Genomic DNA, 14,585 nt, shown 5'->3' with positions numbered 1-14,585 from the left:
CGAGAAGTACATCCCAACATGCAATGCTGCTAGAAGGATTTTTTTTTTTTTTTGAAGCATCAAGCTGAATGTTTAAACCTTGCAATAAGGCAAACAAACTCTGCATTTCACGTTTCAATAATTGTTTTTTAGCATTATTTATAACTGGATAGCAGGAGTACATTAAACCTAGAAGTTATATTTAATTGAATATTGCATGTGATTGCTATACAAAGTAAAAAAAAAAAAAAAACTGCTTCCAACATAGCACTCTCTACAACTTCTAGTATCTATTCATGCCTTATTGGTACATTTTTGTTGAAAAGTGTTTTTACTATTGTTCTCAAGAACCATCAAAAAAGACCTTTAATTATCTCAGAGTCAGATTAACTTACATCAAAACTACTTGGATACTTGGCATCAGCTAAAAAAACTGAACAAGCCCACAGAGTTTCAAGGAAATCGGTTGGAAAACAAAAATAAAGTTTCTAAGTCCAGTGTGCCCCCTAAGGGGGCCCACTGGTCTTAAACCAAAAAAGTTTATTTTTGCTGTTATGATGATAAAAACTGGTGGGGGAGGGGGGGGGGGGGGGCGTATGTAGTTTTTCATTATGACTGTAGATATAAAATTTGTTTTTGTGTAAAAGACTATACTCAGATTTATTTGGCATTTTATATTTTATTTTTTGGCAGCCTTTGTAAAGAAACTGCTGGAGGGATGCAGCTGAACAAGGTACCAGTGAACTGGGTACAAATCAAGGAGTGCAATAAGACTAACATTATCATTCTATAGTAGAAGTTACAAACGTTTGAAGTTTAGGCTTGAAAGGAGGCAACCAGAAAAAACCGGTTTTGCTTTTTAACCTTAGACTCCAAACGCTCGTAACTTCTACTATAGAATGATAATGTTAGCCTTAAGGTAAACACGCTCCTCCCAGAAAATCTATGAACTTAACGGACTTATCGTCCCATCGCAAACGCTCTCGCCTTTCGTTTTTTTTACGAAATTCACCAAAATACGACGCTTTAAAAGAGCAGCTTTCCTCTTCTCTTTCTTGCATTTCATCTCATTTCGATAATAGTTTTAACGCAGGTGTTCCACCTTGCCTAACAAAGCATTAGAGTGACTCCTTCATTCCAAGAACAAGCAAAGAGTGGAACCGCCTTTCTGTCGATATCGCATCCACCACTGACCGTGCAACGTTCAAACCTTCCATTTGGCAGCACAACTGTAACATACTGCTCAAATTCGTTACTGCTTAACTCCCCAATCTTTTCTCCGCAGCCTTCAGGCATGGAAAGCACTAAAAAAAAAAATAATAATAAATAAATAAATAAATAAATAAAAATAAATAAAATAAATAAACAGTGTGAATAAAATGCGCACAAAATCAAAAACAAGTCACCACTCTGTGCGTGTCACCTGTCTTCTCGTGCTTTGTTTTAACGGCGAAGCTGTTTAGCAAATCAATTTTTCTTGCCCACAGTTAAAAATACAAAGAAACTGATTTGATTGATTGATTGTATGGTTTAACGCGCCGACACAATGCAGGCGATGAGGCGCGCCGTAGTGGAGGGCTCCGGATTAATTTAGACCACCTGGGGATCTTTAACGTGCGCCGAAATCTCATACACACGATACAAACAAACTGCCGAGCACGTGCACGGGAGTGCGGGCCTCGCGGCAGCCGCCTGGCACTAGGAAGATCGAAAAAAAAAAAAAAAGTTCTGCAGCATTTGCTGTAATCGTGGCAAAACTTGCTTGGAATGAAAGAGACACGTCCCGGTGTATGCACCTCCAAGGTGATGTCCAATGATTATCACTTCCAAAAAAGTGAAGGAAGCTCACACTTATAGCAACAATGATGGAGTAAAGGTCGTTGCAGGAGGGAAGCAGAAGGAAATCGGCTACAATCGTGGACTTAATCTGTCGTGGCGGTCATGAAGGTAGTGTACAGCTTTGCTACCTTCAAGTCTTACCCGTTAGTGTGAGCTCCTTTCATCTTTGGGAGGGTGGCTGCTTTTCTTATACCCTTGTCACACGGGCACGTTCAATCGCGATTGAGTCGATCCGGATCGAGCTCAATCCGGATCGGGCGCATGCTACACGGCAGTTTCAATCGCGATCGAGCTCGATCCCGCTCGAACTCAATGCTGGTTTCTCAAGCGCGATCGAACGAAAGCGGCGATACTCTCGTCCCCGCACAGTAAAGGCACAGAAGGTGAAAACTTCAACTAACGCCACGAACTGTGTCAAATAACTTGACCCAAATAAGCGTGCGGTAACATTTCCATAGTTACGTATACCTACGACCACGAGAAGTTACCAGACGCCGGCCGCAAGTACAGTGTTAGCGTCATCTAGCGTACACGAGTGCAACCGGTGCAACTTTTCGATCGCGATTGAAACGGGCCGTGTAGCAGCGACAGTGCGCTGAGCACGCTCGAAAACTCAATCGCGATTCACTTCAATCGCGATTGAAAGTGCCCGTGTGACAGGGGTATTAGTTAATCATAAGACAACCCACCCAAGCTTTTATGCCAGTAAGAAATGAAAGCGGCATTCAGTTTTTGTGATTAGACGATGTAATACCGTTTGGAAATTAGAGCAGCTTGGCTTTCCCAAAGAAGACGCTCTATTTGACAGATTCGGTTGGCGGCCACAAATCACGCAAACAAGATCCCGTGATGTCATGACGACCTCACCACAATGAGGCCAGGAAGCCAGCGAAGTTTACAATAAAATTAGTACCATTATTACAGAGTCAGAATAACAGTCTGTTCAATTAACCAAAATTGTATTTTGTTTGTATGGCCCCTTTAATTAAGGAATGGCACTAAAACAATCCTGCAAACAAGAGAATCTAGAACACTGACTTCTCTTACCGCTACTGCTTTGAGATACTAACAAGAGCCCTCTTGATTTGGTCAGCTACATATATATAGACAGAGAATTAACAAAAAGAAAAAAAAATTAGATGGGGTGGTGTAGAGGAGTCTCTCATCATGACAAAAAAAAAATTGGGATAGTTTACTGCAGCAAAAGTATCAATCTAAATGTAGTTAGGTAAATTCCCTCATGCCTTTAGTTTATCTTTAGCCTGTTATAATTGAGTTCATTAAGTTCATTTAAGGGGGGACGAGGGTCTTAAAACTAACTTTTTTATTTATGGGTAGAAACTTATGAAAATTTGCACACGGATGTGCTTTTCTCTGCAGATTTCAAATATGCAATTATATTTGAGCTGGTGCTGTTAGTTCAAAAGTTATCATACAAAGTCTAAACCACAATTAGGTAATTTCTTACGCAGCTTTAATGAACTTTCGCATTGCATTTTGTCGCTTTTAATTACATGAATGGATAGCCAGAGAGTTCCCATACCCGATGACATTCTTCTAGGGATGGGCGAATATAGATTTTGAGGTTCAAAGCGAATTCGAAGCGAATAGTGATTTGGTCGAATAATTTCGAATCGAATAGTTCGAATAGTGCACATTGCAAATCACAAAGACAAATGAGCAACTTGTGACCTGACTAATGTACACCATTTTTTCTAATAATTAGAACTCACGTAGGCAGAGCATTGTGTAAAAGTATTAACAGTTGAACATTTATTGCAAAATCTTACACACAGCTTTCCTTTGCTTTATTCACAAGTTTCCGCCGGCTGCTCATTCACAAGTTTAAGCGCCGCCTAGAAGCTCCGCTAAAAAAAGAAGTATTGGAGCCACTAGTATCCTCGGCCGTAGCCAAGCAAAGCGCAAGTGGCTGGCCGCCATTTTGAATAGGCTCGCTTAGTGCGGCGTACTGCCGCACTGAGCGAGCCTATTCAAAATGGCAGCATGCCTATTCAAAATGGCGGCCTATACAAGTCTGCTGGCTTGGTGCCGCTATGTTCGGAGCGGTGTCGTTTCAGTGCCGCCTTTTTTTTTTAACCTAAAGTGTACTGGCGGCCGAGAGCTTCGTCGAACCTCTAGGCAAGGCAGCAACTCGGCAGTGCCGGCACTGATAATAGAAATGTCCGCGTTGGTGGGTCTGAGCCAAGCCTGGGGTTACTCTCGGAAAGCTTGACCGGAAAGCTTGGCTTTTAGCTGACTATTCGGGAGCATCGAATAATTCGAAAATATCGAATACCTGCATTCGGATTGAACCGAATAACGAATAGAGAGCTATTCGATCGAATATTCGACAATACCGAATATTCGCCCATCCCTACATTCTTCGTTTTTCTCTAAAGTCACGGCATCCTAAAAAAATATGTCAAGTACAAAAAATGGCAGTATTGGATATTTTGGCTCATCAAAATAACTGCAAGTCATTATTTATGCGTAGCCTAAACAGAAAAACTAAGAATGTCATCGGCTGCCTCAGGCTGTACTGAAAAAAATGGTACCAAGATTGACCTTATGAAGCAAAAAGAAGTTTCCAAAAAGCTGCGTAAGGCTGAGGGAAGTGACCAAAAATATGAAACTGAGAAAACTGCATTTGAAGTTTGGCCATGTGTTATGAGATGAACCGTCAGTAGTGTAGCTTCAAAATTTCCCAGTAACAAAGACATGTTCTTCCCATTTTCAAATCTGTCTTTGGATTCCAAAAATGCCAACTAGAACTGGAGATACAAAAGGCCAAGTAACGGACCCCATCAGGAATTTAGCAAAATTTATCGACTTCGAATCGGTTGGCATTTTGTTAGCGTTCTGAAATCTGGTGGCGTCTTGCTGGCGTCGTGAAAACTGCAACAGTCCTTCGTGAAGTGCCATCATCTATTACAGTGCACTGTGGTACCCAGAATATTGTGTACGGCAAAAGTGTGAGGGTGAAACTTGCTTTAGGTGCCCCCCTTTTTTTTGTTCTTTGGTGAGGCTATTTCATTCGTGGTTTTTATGCTGGAAGTTTGAGAGGATACAGTGGTGGGACACTGCGCAGTGTGTTTTCCGCAAATGCATCATGTTGTTGGCCTCAAAAGGGTCTTTTGGGGAAAATAAATGTAGCCGAAAGGCAAACTTTCTTGGCCTATGGGGATAAACCCATAGACGCCTTTTTCCTTCAAGCCGTGCATGGTGCGGCTATCTCCATCGGACATCACGGTTGTGTACCGCAGCCCATTCTTGGAGAGCGAGCGCTTGAACATTATCAGGGCTGCCTCTACCTCCATGCGTCCTGCACCACAGTCAATGTTTCGCTGACACTCATGGTCTGCCAGCCAATCTTCGTAGCCCTCATCTGAAGCTTTGGGTCCGATGGCGCAACCTAAGCAAAAGTTAGAGAGGACTACATGATCAATCACCAAGCCGGTGTACACTTCAATGATGCAGCCCACTCCAATGTGTGACAACCATCCCCTTGTCATCCACGTGCCATCAAACATCACATCTACGTTGTTTGGCGGCTGACCAAGGTCCGAGTACAAGTCCTTGATGGCACGCACACTATCAGCTTCAGAGGCTGCTGCAGTGTCCTCGCAAACCTGAACCACTTTCCTCAAGTGCGCTTGGAATGAATGTCTTGTGGTGCAGGCCTCTGTGGGACAAGTTCATACCAGCACAAAAATCTGACAGAGCAGTCACCCCCTTCCCGATGCTTTGAATACTTTTCAAAGCCCTCATATTCACTTCAAAAAGAGTGATATTGCCAGATCCTTCGGTCGTTGGCGAGGAAAAACGTTCTACACGGTGTTCACAAACCGAGCACGTCACCTCGAGCTTCACGGCGAGGCCGTACTGCCGGTCAGGCTTCCTCAAATCCGGCGCCGCCAGCCCGCACTTGCCGCACCTGACGTGCGCAAAAAGGTCCTTCAGCATTGCAAAATCCACTAAGACAAAATCTGTGCCGGATTCTTCCTCTGAGTGCGCCAAATCCACTTTAAGGAGGTCGAATTTCCGCTGCGTTGCTGACTACCATTCCGCGCTTGACCTCGTCCGCTTGTTCTGTACGCGCGGCGATCTCCTCCGCCGTGTAATACCTCGTGTCAAGCCGGCAGGACGTGCTTGGACCAGGTATGGATTCCGGAGGTGGTTGGTCAGGCGATGGGGCAAGCGAGGCAATACGAGGCGGCGAACGATTCTCATCCGGCGGAGTCGAGCGGCCCGAAGTCGCACCACGCGACCTTGGGATAGGCGGACGACGCTTTCGCTTCCCGTGTGCATGACGGGTCGTCTTCTTCAAACGTACGTCTCCTGGCATCATTCACGACAGTACACGATGGAAGAATTAGAGGAAACTGTAAAAAAAAACTGCTCTAAGCGAGCGCTGCGCCAGAAGAGCGGACTCCGTCAGACGAGCGTAGCAGACGCCATGATGGCGACCGCCATGACAGCAGTCGCGCCGACCAATGGGAGGGGTCGTACGGCGAACTCAAACCGCGCGCGCCCGCTCTAGCCAATCGGCGGCCGAGAAGGTGCCTTCGGAAAACTGGCAAGGGCGGTCGTTCTACTCAAGCGACGCCATTTTGAGATATCGCAACTTGCGCACAAAGAAACAAGCTTCAAAACAAGACCAAGATGGCGGCGATCGGTCGGCTGCTTCGCCCGCGGGGCGCGCGGGAATTTGAAGCAACTTTTGTCCAATTCGGGGCATTTCGTGGCCCTCGAGGCGTTTCAAAACATGATTTTAGAGTATTTCCCGATGGAATTTCGCGTTGATATTTTGAAGGCAGGTGCTTGAAGGTACAATAATTCCAAAAATTGGATTCTCTCAAAATCGATATTTTGGACATTTTTGACCATTCTAAGACCCGCGTCCCCCCTTAAGGGGGGACGTGGCTTTCAAAATCAACTTTTTTATTTCTTTGTGGATTTTGATGAAAATTGGCACAGCAACTGGAAATGCTTCCGTGATAACACCATAAAAATTTCAAACTAATATTTTGATAACTTTTTTATGTATTAAATTTTCTTTCTGTTCCGCTTGTACCGAGCTTGAGCGGCTTATAAAACATGATAGAAAACTTGTTCGAAGTGCTTTGCATTCCCAAATGAATGGACGAGGTCGTGACAGTTTTAGAATTTTTTTTTTACAACACAATGTTTTTTAGTTTTCATTTTTTTATAGGTTAATGTGCAATAGGCACGTTGACTGTGAACGATTATTTGAATAAAAAAATCACAAAAAACAAATGTGGAAAACCAAGAGTGTCACGACCTGAACTGTTCATCAAGGAATGTAATGCAAGAAACGGAATCAAAATAGACCCAGCGGTCACAAAGAAATCCCTGGTACAAGCGACACAGGTGGCAAAAAAAACTGTTTTGAGAAAACGGCTTCCGAAGTTGCAACATAGGTTTCACTTATCAAAAGTCGTCACGGTTGTAGCCTTTCATGTCCTTTTGAACATGGGGCTTCTGGAATGCCTTGCCTTGAAATTGGAGTGCCTTTTACAGCCTTTCTCTTTCCAGAAAACATCATTTTCAGCTCCTCTGTAAAGAGTACATACCCCACTTTGCAGACCAAACGAAGGGGGAGATGGGTTTCAATGGGCTTTCAATGCAAAGTAGGTTAGCTGGTTGGCTGTATCGCACTGAACAGCCTCCTTTTGCAGTGTTGTCACCATGGCAACAAGTTAAGCATTTTTTAAACTTAAATTTGAACATTTTTGGCCTTTTTTATGTTTTATCATCTTGCCTGGCACAGCAACTTAGTACTCATACGTGCAGGTGTTCATTGCCAAAAGTTTGCATACCACAAGGATGAAAATGAGCTACTTTGAAGCTTCGTAGAGTATTCTGCATAACTCCCAACTTCAATGCAAGAGCATATTTTTTTACTACTTTTGACATTCAAGGCATCCAATATTTCTCGCAGCAAAGCCAGTATGCCCTAAGCAATGGTATCAATAATTTCACTAAAAAATCAGTTAAATGCTGCGACAGTAACGTACATTTTTAATGCAGAGAACATATTTTTATTCCTATATTACTTAACTCAAACCTGTTTGCATGAAAATTACAAGTGCACGGGAAACGTTGCGCAAGAAAGGCGATATGGCTCGCGCGCATCGCAGCGCACGCTTACCGCGACATATCGAACTTTGATTATACCTTATATGGCTGGTCAGGTCACTTTTAAGATTAAATCTAACGTCGCAGGCAATAATTACAACTACTGGCGTTCAATCGTAACCGGTTGCCCAGTCATGTGCTGCTCCAATGCGCGTCGGCTATGCCGTGCGCGCCGCAGCGTTTGACGCGTCGACCGTTTCTTTCTCAAGGCTAGCGAGCCCACAGTCAAAACACAGCAATAACTAAGCGTGTAAACATCGCAAACCCGACTAAAAGTTCACTTCACGAACCGCTATCGCAAGCGCGCACACCGCGTCACCCTCCGGGGTCTGGCGACGGTAGAGTCACGAGCACCACGAAGCGTTCGATGACCTCCTCCTTTCGAGCCACACAACTTCCCGTAATCTGGCTCGTTATCTCCGGCATTCCCACCGCGGTAACGTCCGTGTTGAATACCATAGATTGAACAGAAACTCGGCCGAGCGCAGCGGCGAAAATGAACTCAAACCGCTCGCTACGCAGCTCAGGCGGCCGCCATCTTGCGTTGCGCCCGTGACATCCAATCAGGAGGGTCGTTGTTCTGCGCCCCGACCGGAGGACCAATAGCGCTTCAGCATCTATTTCTAGCTTCGTTTGTGCGTCGTTTCTTTTCTGCCGTTTGTGCGTTTGTGAATGAACGAAGATAAAAGAGACGAGTGGAACCGGAAAGACGATCGCTCGGCCGATCTAACCATATCAAAATGGCCGCGCCCGGTGGCACCGTTGCGGAGATAGAGCGCTCCGAAAATTGCCGTTTTTTCGCCCTTTTGTGCTGATAGTTTGTCACCGCGCCTGACAAAAGTATTTTTTTATGGCACTTTGCGACGCTTTTCAGCCTAAAAACTTTGCAGACGCATAGAATAGGAAACATAGAAGCCGAATATGTGGGTTTCAAAAAAACGATGTTTTGATCATTTTTCCGAAGTTGAAAGCTGCGTCCCCCCTTAATTCATTCTTCCCCACCCACCCCCTTTAGCTTAAAAACTCAGATTTGTTGCATCGCTGAATGGTCAAATGCATTTTTAAGTCTGTCCAGACCGTACGAGTAAAATAGTTATTTCCGCTGCTTTGAAAGCAATGCCATGCCTTACGAAGATTACCTCAACAACACAAAAACAAAATAACATAGAGCCATCTCACCCTGCGCTGCTAGAGGTGTACTTGGAAGGGCCACGAATGCTTCAGTGTCGTTGATCCAGCGGACATCAGTTTGACCTGATGAAAAAAACAGTCAAGAGGTCATGACAGCAACTTCAAATATCACACACTGCCATAAACATGGCGGGAACAAGGGCGGACACCAGTATCCCACATTCGTTTTCAACCGATACAGTTCAAATTTTTGCACCGACCATGTTTTTGACAGCAACTATGAAATCAGGTTTTGCCTATGTTCTAGACATTCCAAGTTAGCGAATACATCTACATAAGGTTACACTATGCTTGACAGCTATGCTACAACTAAAATTTTAGCTCTACTTTCGTGGGGACTGTAGCCATCTAAAATTTAATGCATAAAGTACATTTTGCAAAGAGGACAAAACGGCAGAACTTCCTTGATTTAGTACTCAGGGAACTACAAAACAGTGGTATATGATACAGGGGAACGTACCAACAGAACATATGTGCAACTATTGGGAAAGCACAAAAACCGGACATTTTACAATCCCACCAGACTATTGGCACCTTTTTCAAAGTTTCTAGCCACTACTAACACGATCAGTTTCCAAATGCAGCAAGAATCATGTGCACATGGCTGCCAACAACCATTTGTCTTTTATAACCTTTTCTTTATTGGGATACTGTAAAACATATCATTGGGCTCGTGACAAAAAAAAAAAAAAGACGCAGCAACAAAAAAATATACAAGTTTTGAAAAAACGAGGCAGTAATTTAGAAATGTAGGCCAAAAGAGTTATTTTGATCACCTCAGAGCATGTCAATTCAGCAAATGCTCAAGATGGTATTGCTAAACTTTGCTAAATTCTAACTATAATAACTTTGTAAGGACAGTGCACAAAACTGATCATCTTATTTTTTAGGTTAGGTTAGTTAAGCCGCTATCCTAGAGATTACAGTACAGACAATGCCTCAGTAGGTAAAAGTGAAACATTAACCCCGCCCAATGTTGATTGCTTCCCCATTCTATAAGAAGTCATAATCCATCGGATAGACTAACACATTTAAAACTTCAATTGAACAACTTCATGGGAACCCCCCCTCGCCCCCAAACAAAAGAATCCTCTGAAATTTCACTCTGCTAGAATCAGAACAAAAGAATGAATGAATGACTTTATTGCAGAGAGGAGGCTATAAAGCGCTGTGGGCAGGGAATGGAAAAGAGGATTGGGAAAGGCAACACTAAGTTGTTGTAGTACATCTAAGAAATGTTCAAGCTCCGCTGCAGGTATCACTGTAGCTGTCGCTAAGAAAAAAGTTTCCTTTAGAATACTAATGTTAACTCACACGTTTAAATGAAATTGCATGTATGTTGTCACAAGTTTCTTATGTTTTATTCCAAACCCAGTGAGACGAGAGAGGAGGAAGATCTGTGGGACTCACCGTAGTTCTGGAACAGCTGGACGAGATCGTGCTTGCGCCACTGCGGGGGGAAGGTGACGTGAAGGACATGTCCTCGGGAAGGGATAACTGCAGCCGAGCAAGGACAACCAAGGACACAATGAAACACAGAACTCACTTTTAACCAGAGTGCAATCGTTGCAGCTTACAAACCGATGCCAACAAAACTTTCAAAGGGAAACTGTACGAAACAAGTTTCACTCCGGTCTTGGAAATGTGAGCTGTGCAAGTGTTTAGAATTGCCGGACGAAGCAAAGTTGGTTTCATTCAACACTTCAAGTATCTCAGTGCTAGGCAGGGTGTATACGCTCTTTTGTCATTAAAGGCTAACTGTACTCAAAATTTCGACCGCGCAAAATCACTGTTCCTGCATAGTATGACTAAAAGGACTGCGATGTACGAAGTATGACGCCTAAAATGTGCGTAATTACGCCGCAAGCGACCAGCAAAAATCGACGATTTTGAAAACGAAACTGGGCGTAATTACGAAACTAAAATGTGCGTAATTAGGCCGCAAGCGACCAGAAAAACCGACGATTTTGAAAACGAAACTGGGCAAAACGCGGCCATTATGGGCAGGCGGAAGTGACGTATCAGCTGTCGGCGCGAACAGCCAGATGGCCTGGCCTGACGGCGCAAGCTGTGCGGACCGGCCGACGCGGCTGGCTCGGTCAGCCAGGAGGAGAGTGTGAAGCGCGCGCGTGTGGGGGTGTGGGAGGCACGCGGAAAAGCGAGCACTTGTCCCGCAGCAAACACGACATTATTCATGCGCTCCGACAGCAGCACACCACGTAGGCATGATGTCGCGATGACACTCGAAAAGGAGAGAACCGTACGGTTAGCGAAGCCTCTTCAGAGCCATGAAAGCCAGGCGTACGGGCGCAAAATACGAGTTTCCTGGGTTCTCCCACTGCGAGGCAGGCCGATCGGCCTGGACGGCTGGCATGTCACTTCCGCTAAATAGCTGTTTGCGCGACACGCCAGCAGGTGCTTTGTCGTCTGCAAGGGCGTTATTTTGAGTGCCTGAAACTGAATAACCACGCATTGCACAGAGCTACCGATCGCATCGCAGTAGTTCTCATGGTACCTACTACACATTTCGAAGGCATTTAGCCAGGGTGAAATTTGAGTGCAGTTGGCCTTTAAGGGGGCCATGAAGAAAAAATACAAGTCTGGCTCATTTAAAGGGGCCGTGCAGACAAAACACGAGTTCGTTTCATTCGAAAGATTGCGCCATTAGAATCACACTGACACCACTTTTAACGCACACTTCGCTCAAATAAGCTATATCATTAAGAAAAAAGGGAAAGGCCATGCGACCCACTAGCTTATTTACAGGAACAGATCCTGTGATGTCGTATGTGCTCATCTCTGCGATTGGCTGAGGCCGGCAAAACCAAACGCAAATTAGGCAGGGATTATAAGCTTGCCGAACGAGCTATTTGTGCTTAAATGTAATGCATATTCATTTTACAGCAGTAAGAATGGCGGGGTAAACAATCAAAGTTACGAAAATGCACGTAAGCATAGAAGTACCGATGCACACTGCTGTTGGTACTGGGCGCACTATGCTTGTTTTAGCTGCACAGCAGTCCACCGCTTTGGAGTTGTCTTACACGACACTGCCCGATTGGCGTAAGCGACGTTGTCTTAAGTGACCCTGTTTGTTGAGCTCACCCCATGTTTCACGAAACGCTTACTTTCTACCGTAACAAAAACAAGCCAGGTGTAAATACGGTCAAAAACAAAGCAACGCCAGACAACTGTTGCGGCTGACTATGGTAGCGCCATCCGGGAGGTCTGACGGCAAGCAAGGCTGCAGAGTCAAATAACGCACTGGAAGTTTGCTTGAATACCCACCCTTATGATTTCATGGCAGATGTCACGAAAACACCCAATTTGGCGGGAGAATCAAAACTTCAACCTAAATTGATTCATAACTCTGTGAATACGGCATCGTTTGCTGCCAGACAAGCGCTGGGAGCACTGTAAAACACGAAATCTTTTGAATGAAATAAACTTGTATTTTGTCTGCATGGCCCCTTTAAGTCCACATGAAATATTTCAGTGAATCCCTGTATGATCACACGTTGCTCTGAGATAGTAAAAATGTAGCCAAAAATCATCACAAGAGTCAAGAGCTGACAATTACCTTCGTTTCCGGCCATGTTGAGTGACTGAATATCAGGCGACATCATGAAGATCCTGAGAGAGCACAAAAAGTCGAAACAGGCAAGTATGAGATCGGGCTTTCCATTTTCAAATTGGTAGAGTCAAGAGTAAAAGTAATGTTTCATTGGCCTTGCTGCCGAAGCGGAAAAGGCGTTGCAATCTGGATGAAAAACACGAAGTGTTTTTCTTCCAGACTGCATTCGAATTTACATTCGAATGCAATGCGAATCTACAGCATTCGAATTTACAACGGATGTGCCACAAGATTTATCCAGGCTAGTTAGTGAGCGTGACAAATTCCAAAACCACGGCAAACAAAACTCCAAAAACAAAAATTTCTGCGATAATTCCCAGGGCAGTGCTTTGGTTGCTCAGGCTAGAGCAGCTTGCCTGCGAACTAAGGGCTTTGCGAGGAAGTATACAAAAAAATGATGGGGTATGAGTGGTCTGCGGAAAAGAAACAAACTATGCGGCACATCGCGTTAGAATGCAAATCTACATGAAGGGAATATTGGGCTTCCAGAAGCCTTAGGATTTAAGGGTAGCACAGAGGAAGTTAACTTCAAGGCTGTCGAGGGGACAAAAAGAAGATTAGAATGCTGGGGGACGAAAAGCAGAGAGGGGAATATTGCCTGGGACAGTTACCACCTGTAACAGAAAAGAAAAAGTATTTTGTGCCTAATAAGCGTGTTGTGCCTGCCCTAACGCTAGTATTAAACCAAGAGTATAAAACACAGGTATATTAGTCCTTTTTGGTAAGGCGACACGTCATCACCCCGTTACAAAGGGGAAACCAATAGCAATCATCATCATCATCATATATATAAGGAGCCTGATATCAAAGTGCACTGACCCTAGAGTTTTTATCGGATACCTCTGCAAGAACCCACAAACCCTGACAAAGCACTTGGTATACACTGAACCCTTTAAAGTTGGCTTCACTGAATCCAAATGCGCTGCAGGGAAGACATTTTTCCAGAGGCAACCTGAGGGGCCTGATATCAGAGTATGGAGGCCCTGTAGCCTTTTAGTAATAGCAAGGCATTACAGACTGACAGATCGGCTTCCAAGTTCAGTCCACACAGAGGCACTCGAACATAAAAAGAAAGAAAAAAGCGAAATGTAGATTTTCATCTCACGTAGTGAGGCAGCGGGTCCCAGATCGGTCTGGATGCCGAATATGTGGTGACAGCCATTCGGATATTTCAAACGAACTGTGCTGAAACTGAGCCATTTCGCGGCAAAACATAAAAAACGAACATAAAATTGTAATCCCTCCTTCAAAAAGATGACCGCGAGAAGATAGCACATGGAAGAGACGCAAAATGACAACCTCCAGTCCTCGTTTTGAACTTCCAGAGTCAACAATACGCCCGAATACCCGAGACACTAGGAAGCAGCGATGTCGCAATGCTCGAGCAACAAATGTGAGCCAAGATCACACGAGATACAAGGCAGACGTACCTGTTCAGGAATGGCTTGAGAACAGCGCTGTTGGCGCTCAACTCGGCCGAGTGGTCCTTGTTCTTGCCTGCATCACCGGACGCACAGATCAGTTCCCTTCACTGACTTGGCTCTCTCAGATTAATTGGAAGTTGCACCATCTGACAAGTCTGCTCGGTTGCGCAAAGTACTGTATTTTCGCGTGTATAACCCGCCCCTGCATATAATCCGCACCTTCACTTTCCGTGCGCCGGAAAATAAAAGGAAAAGGAAAAAAAAAAAAAAAAAATCTCTCCCGCACATTTGATACAAAAAAGGCTGCACCAAAGCTACTGCTCAAGCAACACATCATATACTATGTAGACAGAAAAAGC

The 14,585-nt window shown here is 44.4% G+C and overlaps 1 protein-coding gene across 2 annotated transcripts in view; it reads right to left on the bottom strand.

Annotated features, from left to right (window-relative positions):
* LOC144138214 (poly(A)-specific ribonuclease PARN-like) overlaps positions 1–14,585 on the bottom strand; it is an 81,276-nt gene that overhangs the window by 10,633 nt on the left and 56,058 nt on the right. For both annotated transcript variants that reach the window (XM_077670400.1, XM_077670401.1), the window contains exons 13-16: positions 14,233–14,299; positions 12,749–12,801; positions 10,579–10,665; positions 9,157–9,231 (exon numbers count right to left, since the gene is read on the bottom strand). In XM_077670400.1, the coding sequence (XP_077526526.1) occupies positions 9,157–9,231; positions 10,579–10,665; positions 12,749–12,801; positions 14,233–14,299 (282 nt within the window). The remainder of the gene's footprint in view (positions 1–9,156; positions 9,232–10,578; positions 10,666–12,748; positions 12,802–14,232; positions 14,300–14,585) is intronic.

Source organism: Haemaphysalis longicornis, unplaced genomic scaffold (genome assembly GCF_048455015.1).
Source record: "Haemaphysalis longicornis isolate Haplotype H1 unplaced genomic scaffold, Haemaphysalis longicornis Haplotype H1 scaffold_5, whole genome shotgun sequence".
NCBI classification, from domain to species: Eukaryota; Metazoa; Arthropoda; class Arachnida; order Ixodida; family Ixodidae; genus Haemaphysalis; species Haemaphysalis longicornis.
Note: the sequence above shows the minus strand (reverse complement) of the source record. Positions and strands in the feature narration are given on the sequence as shown.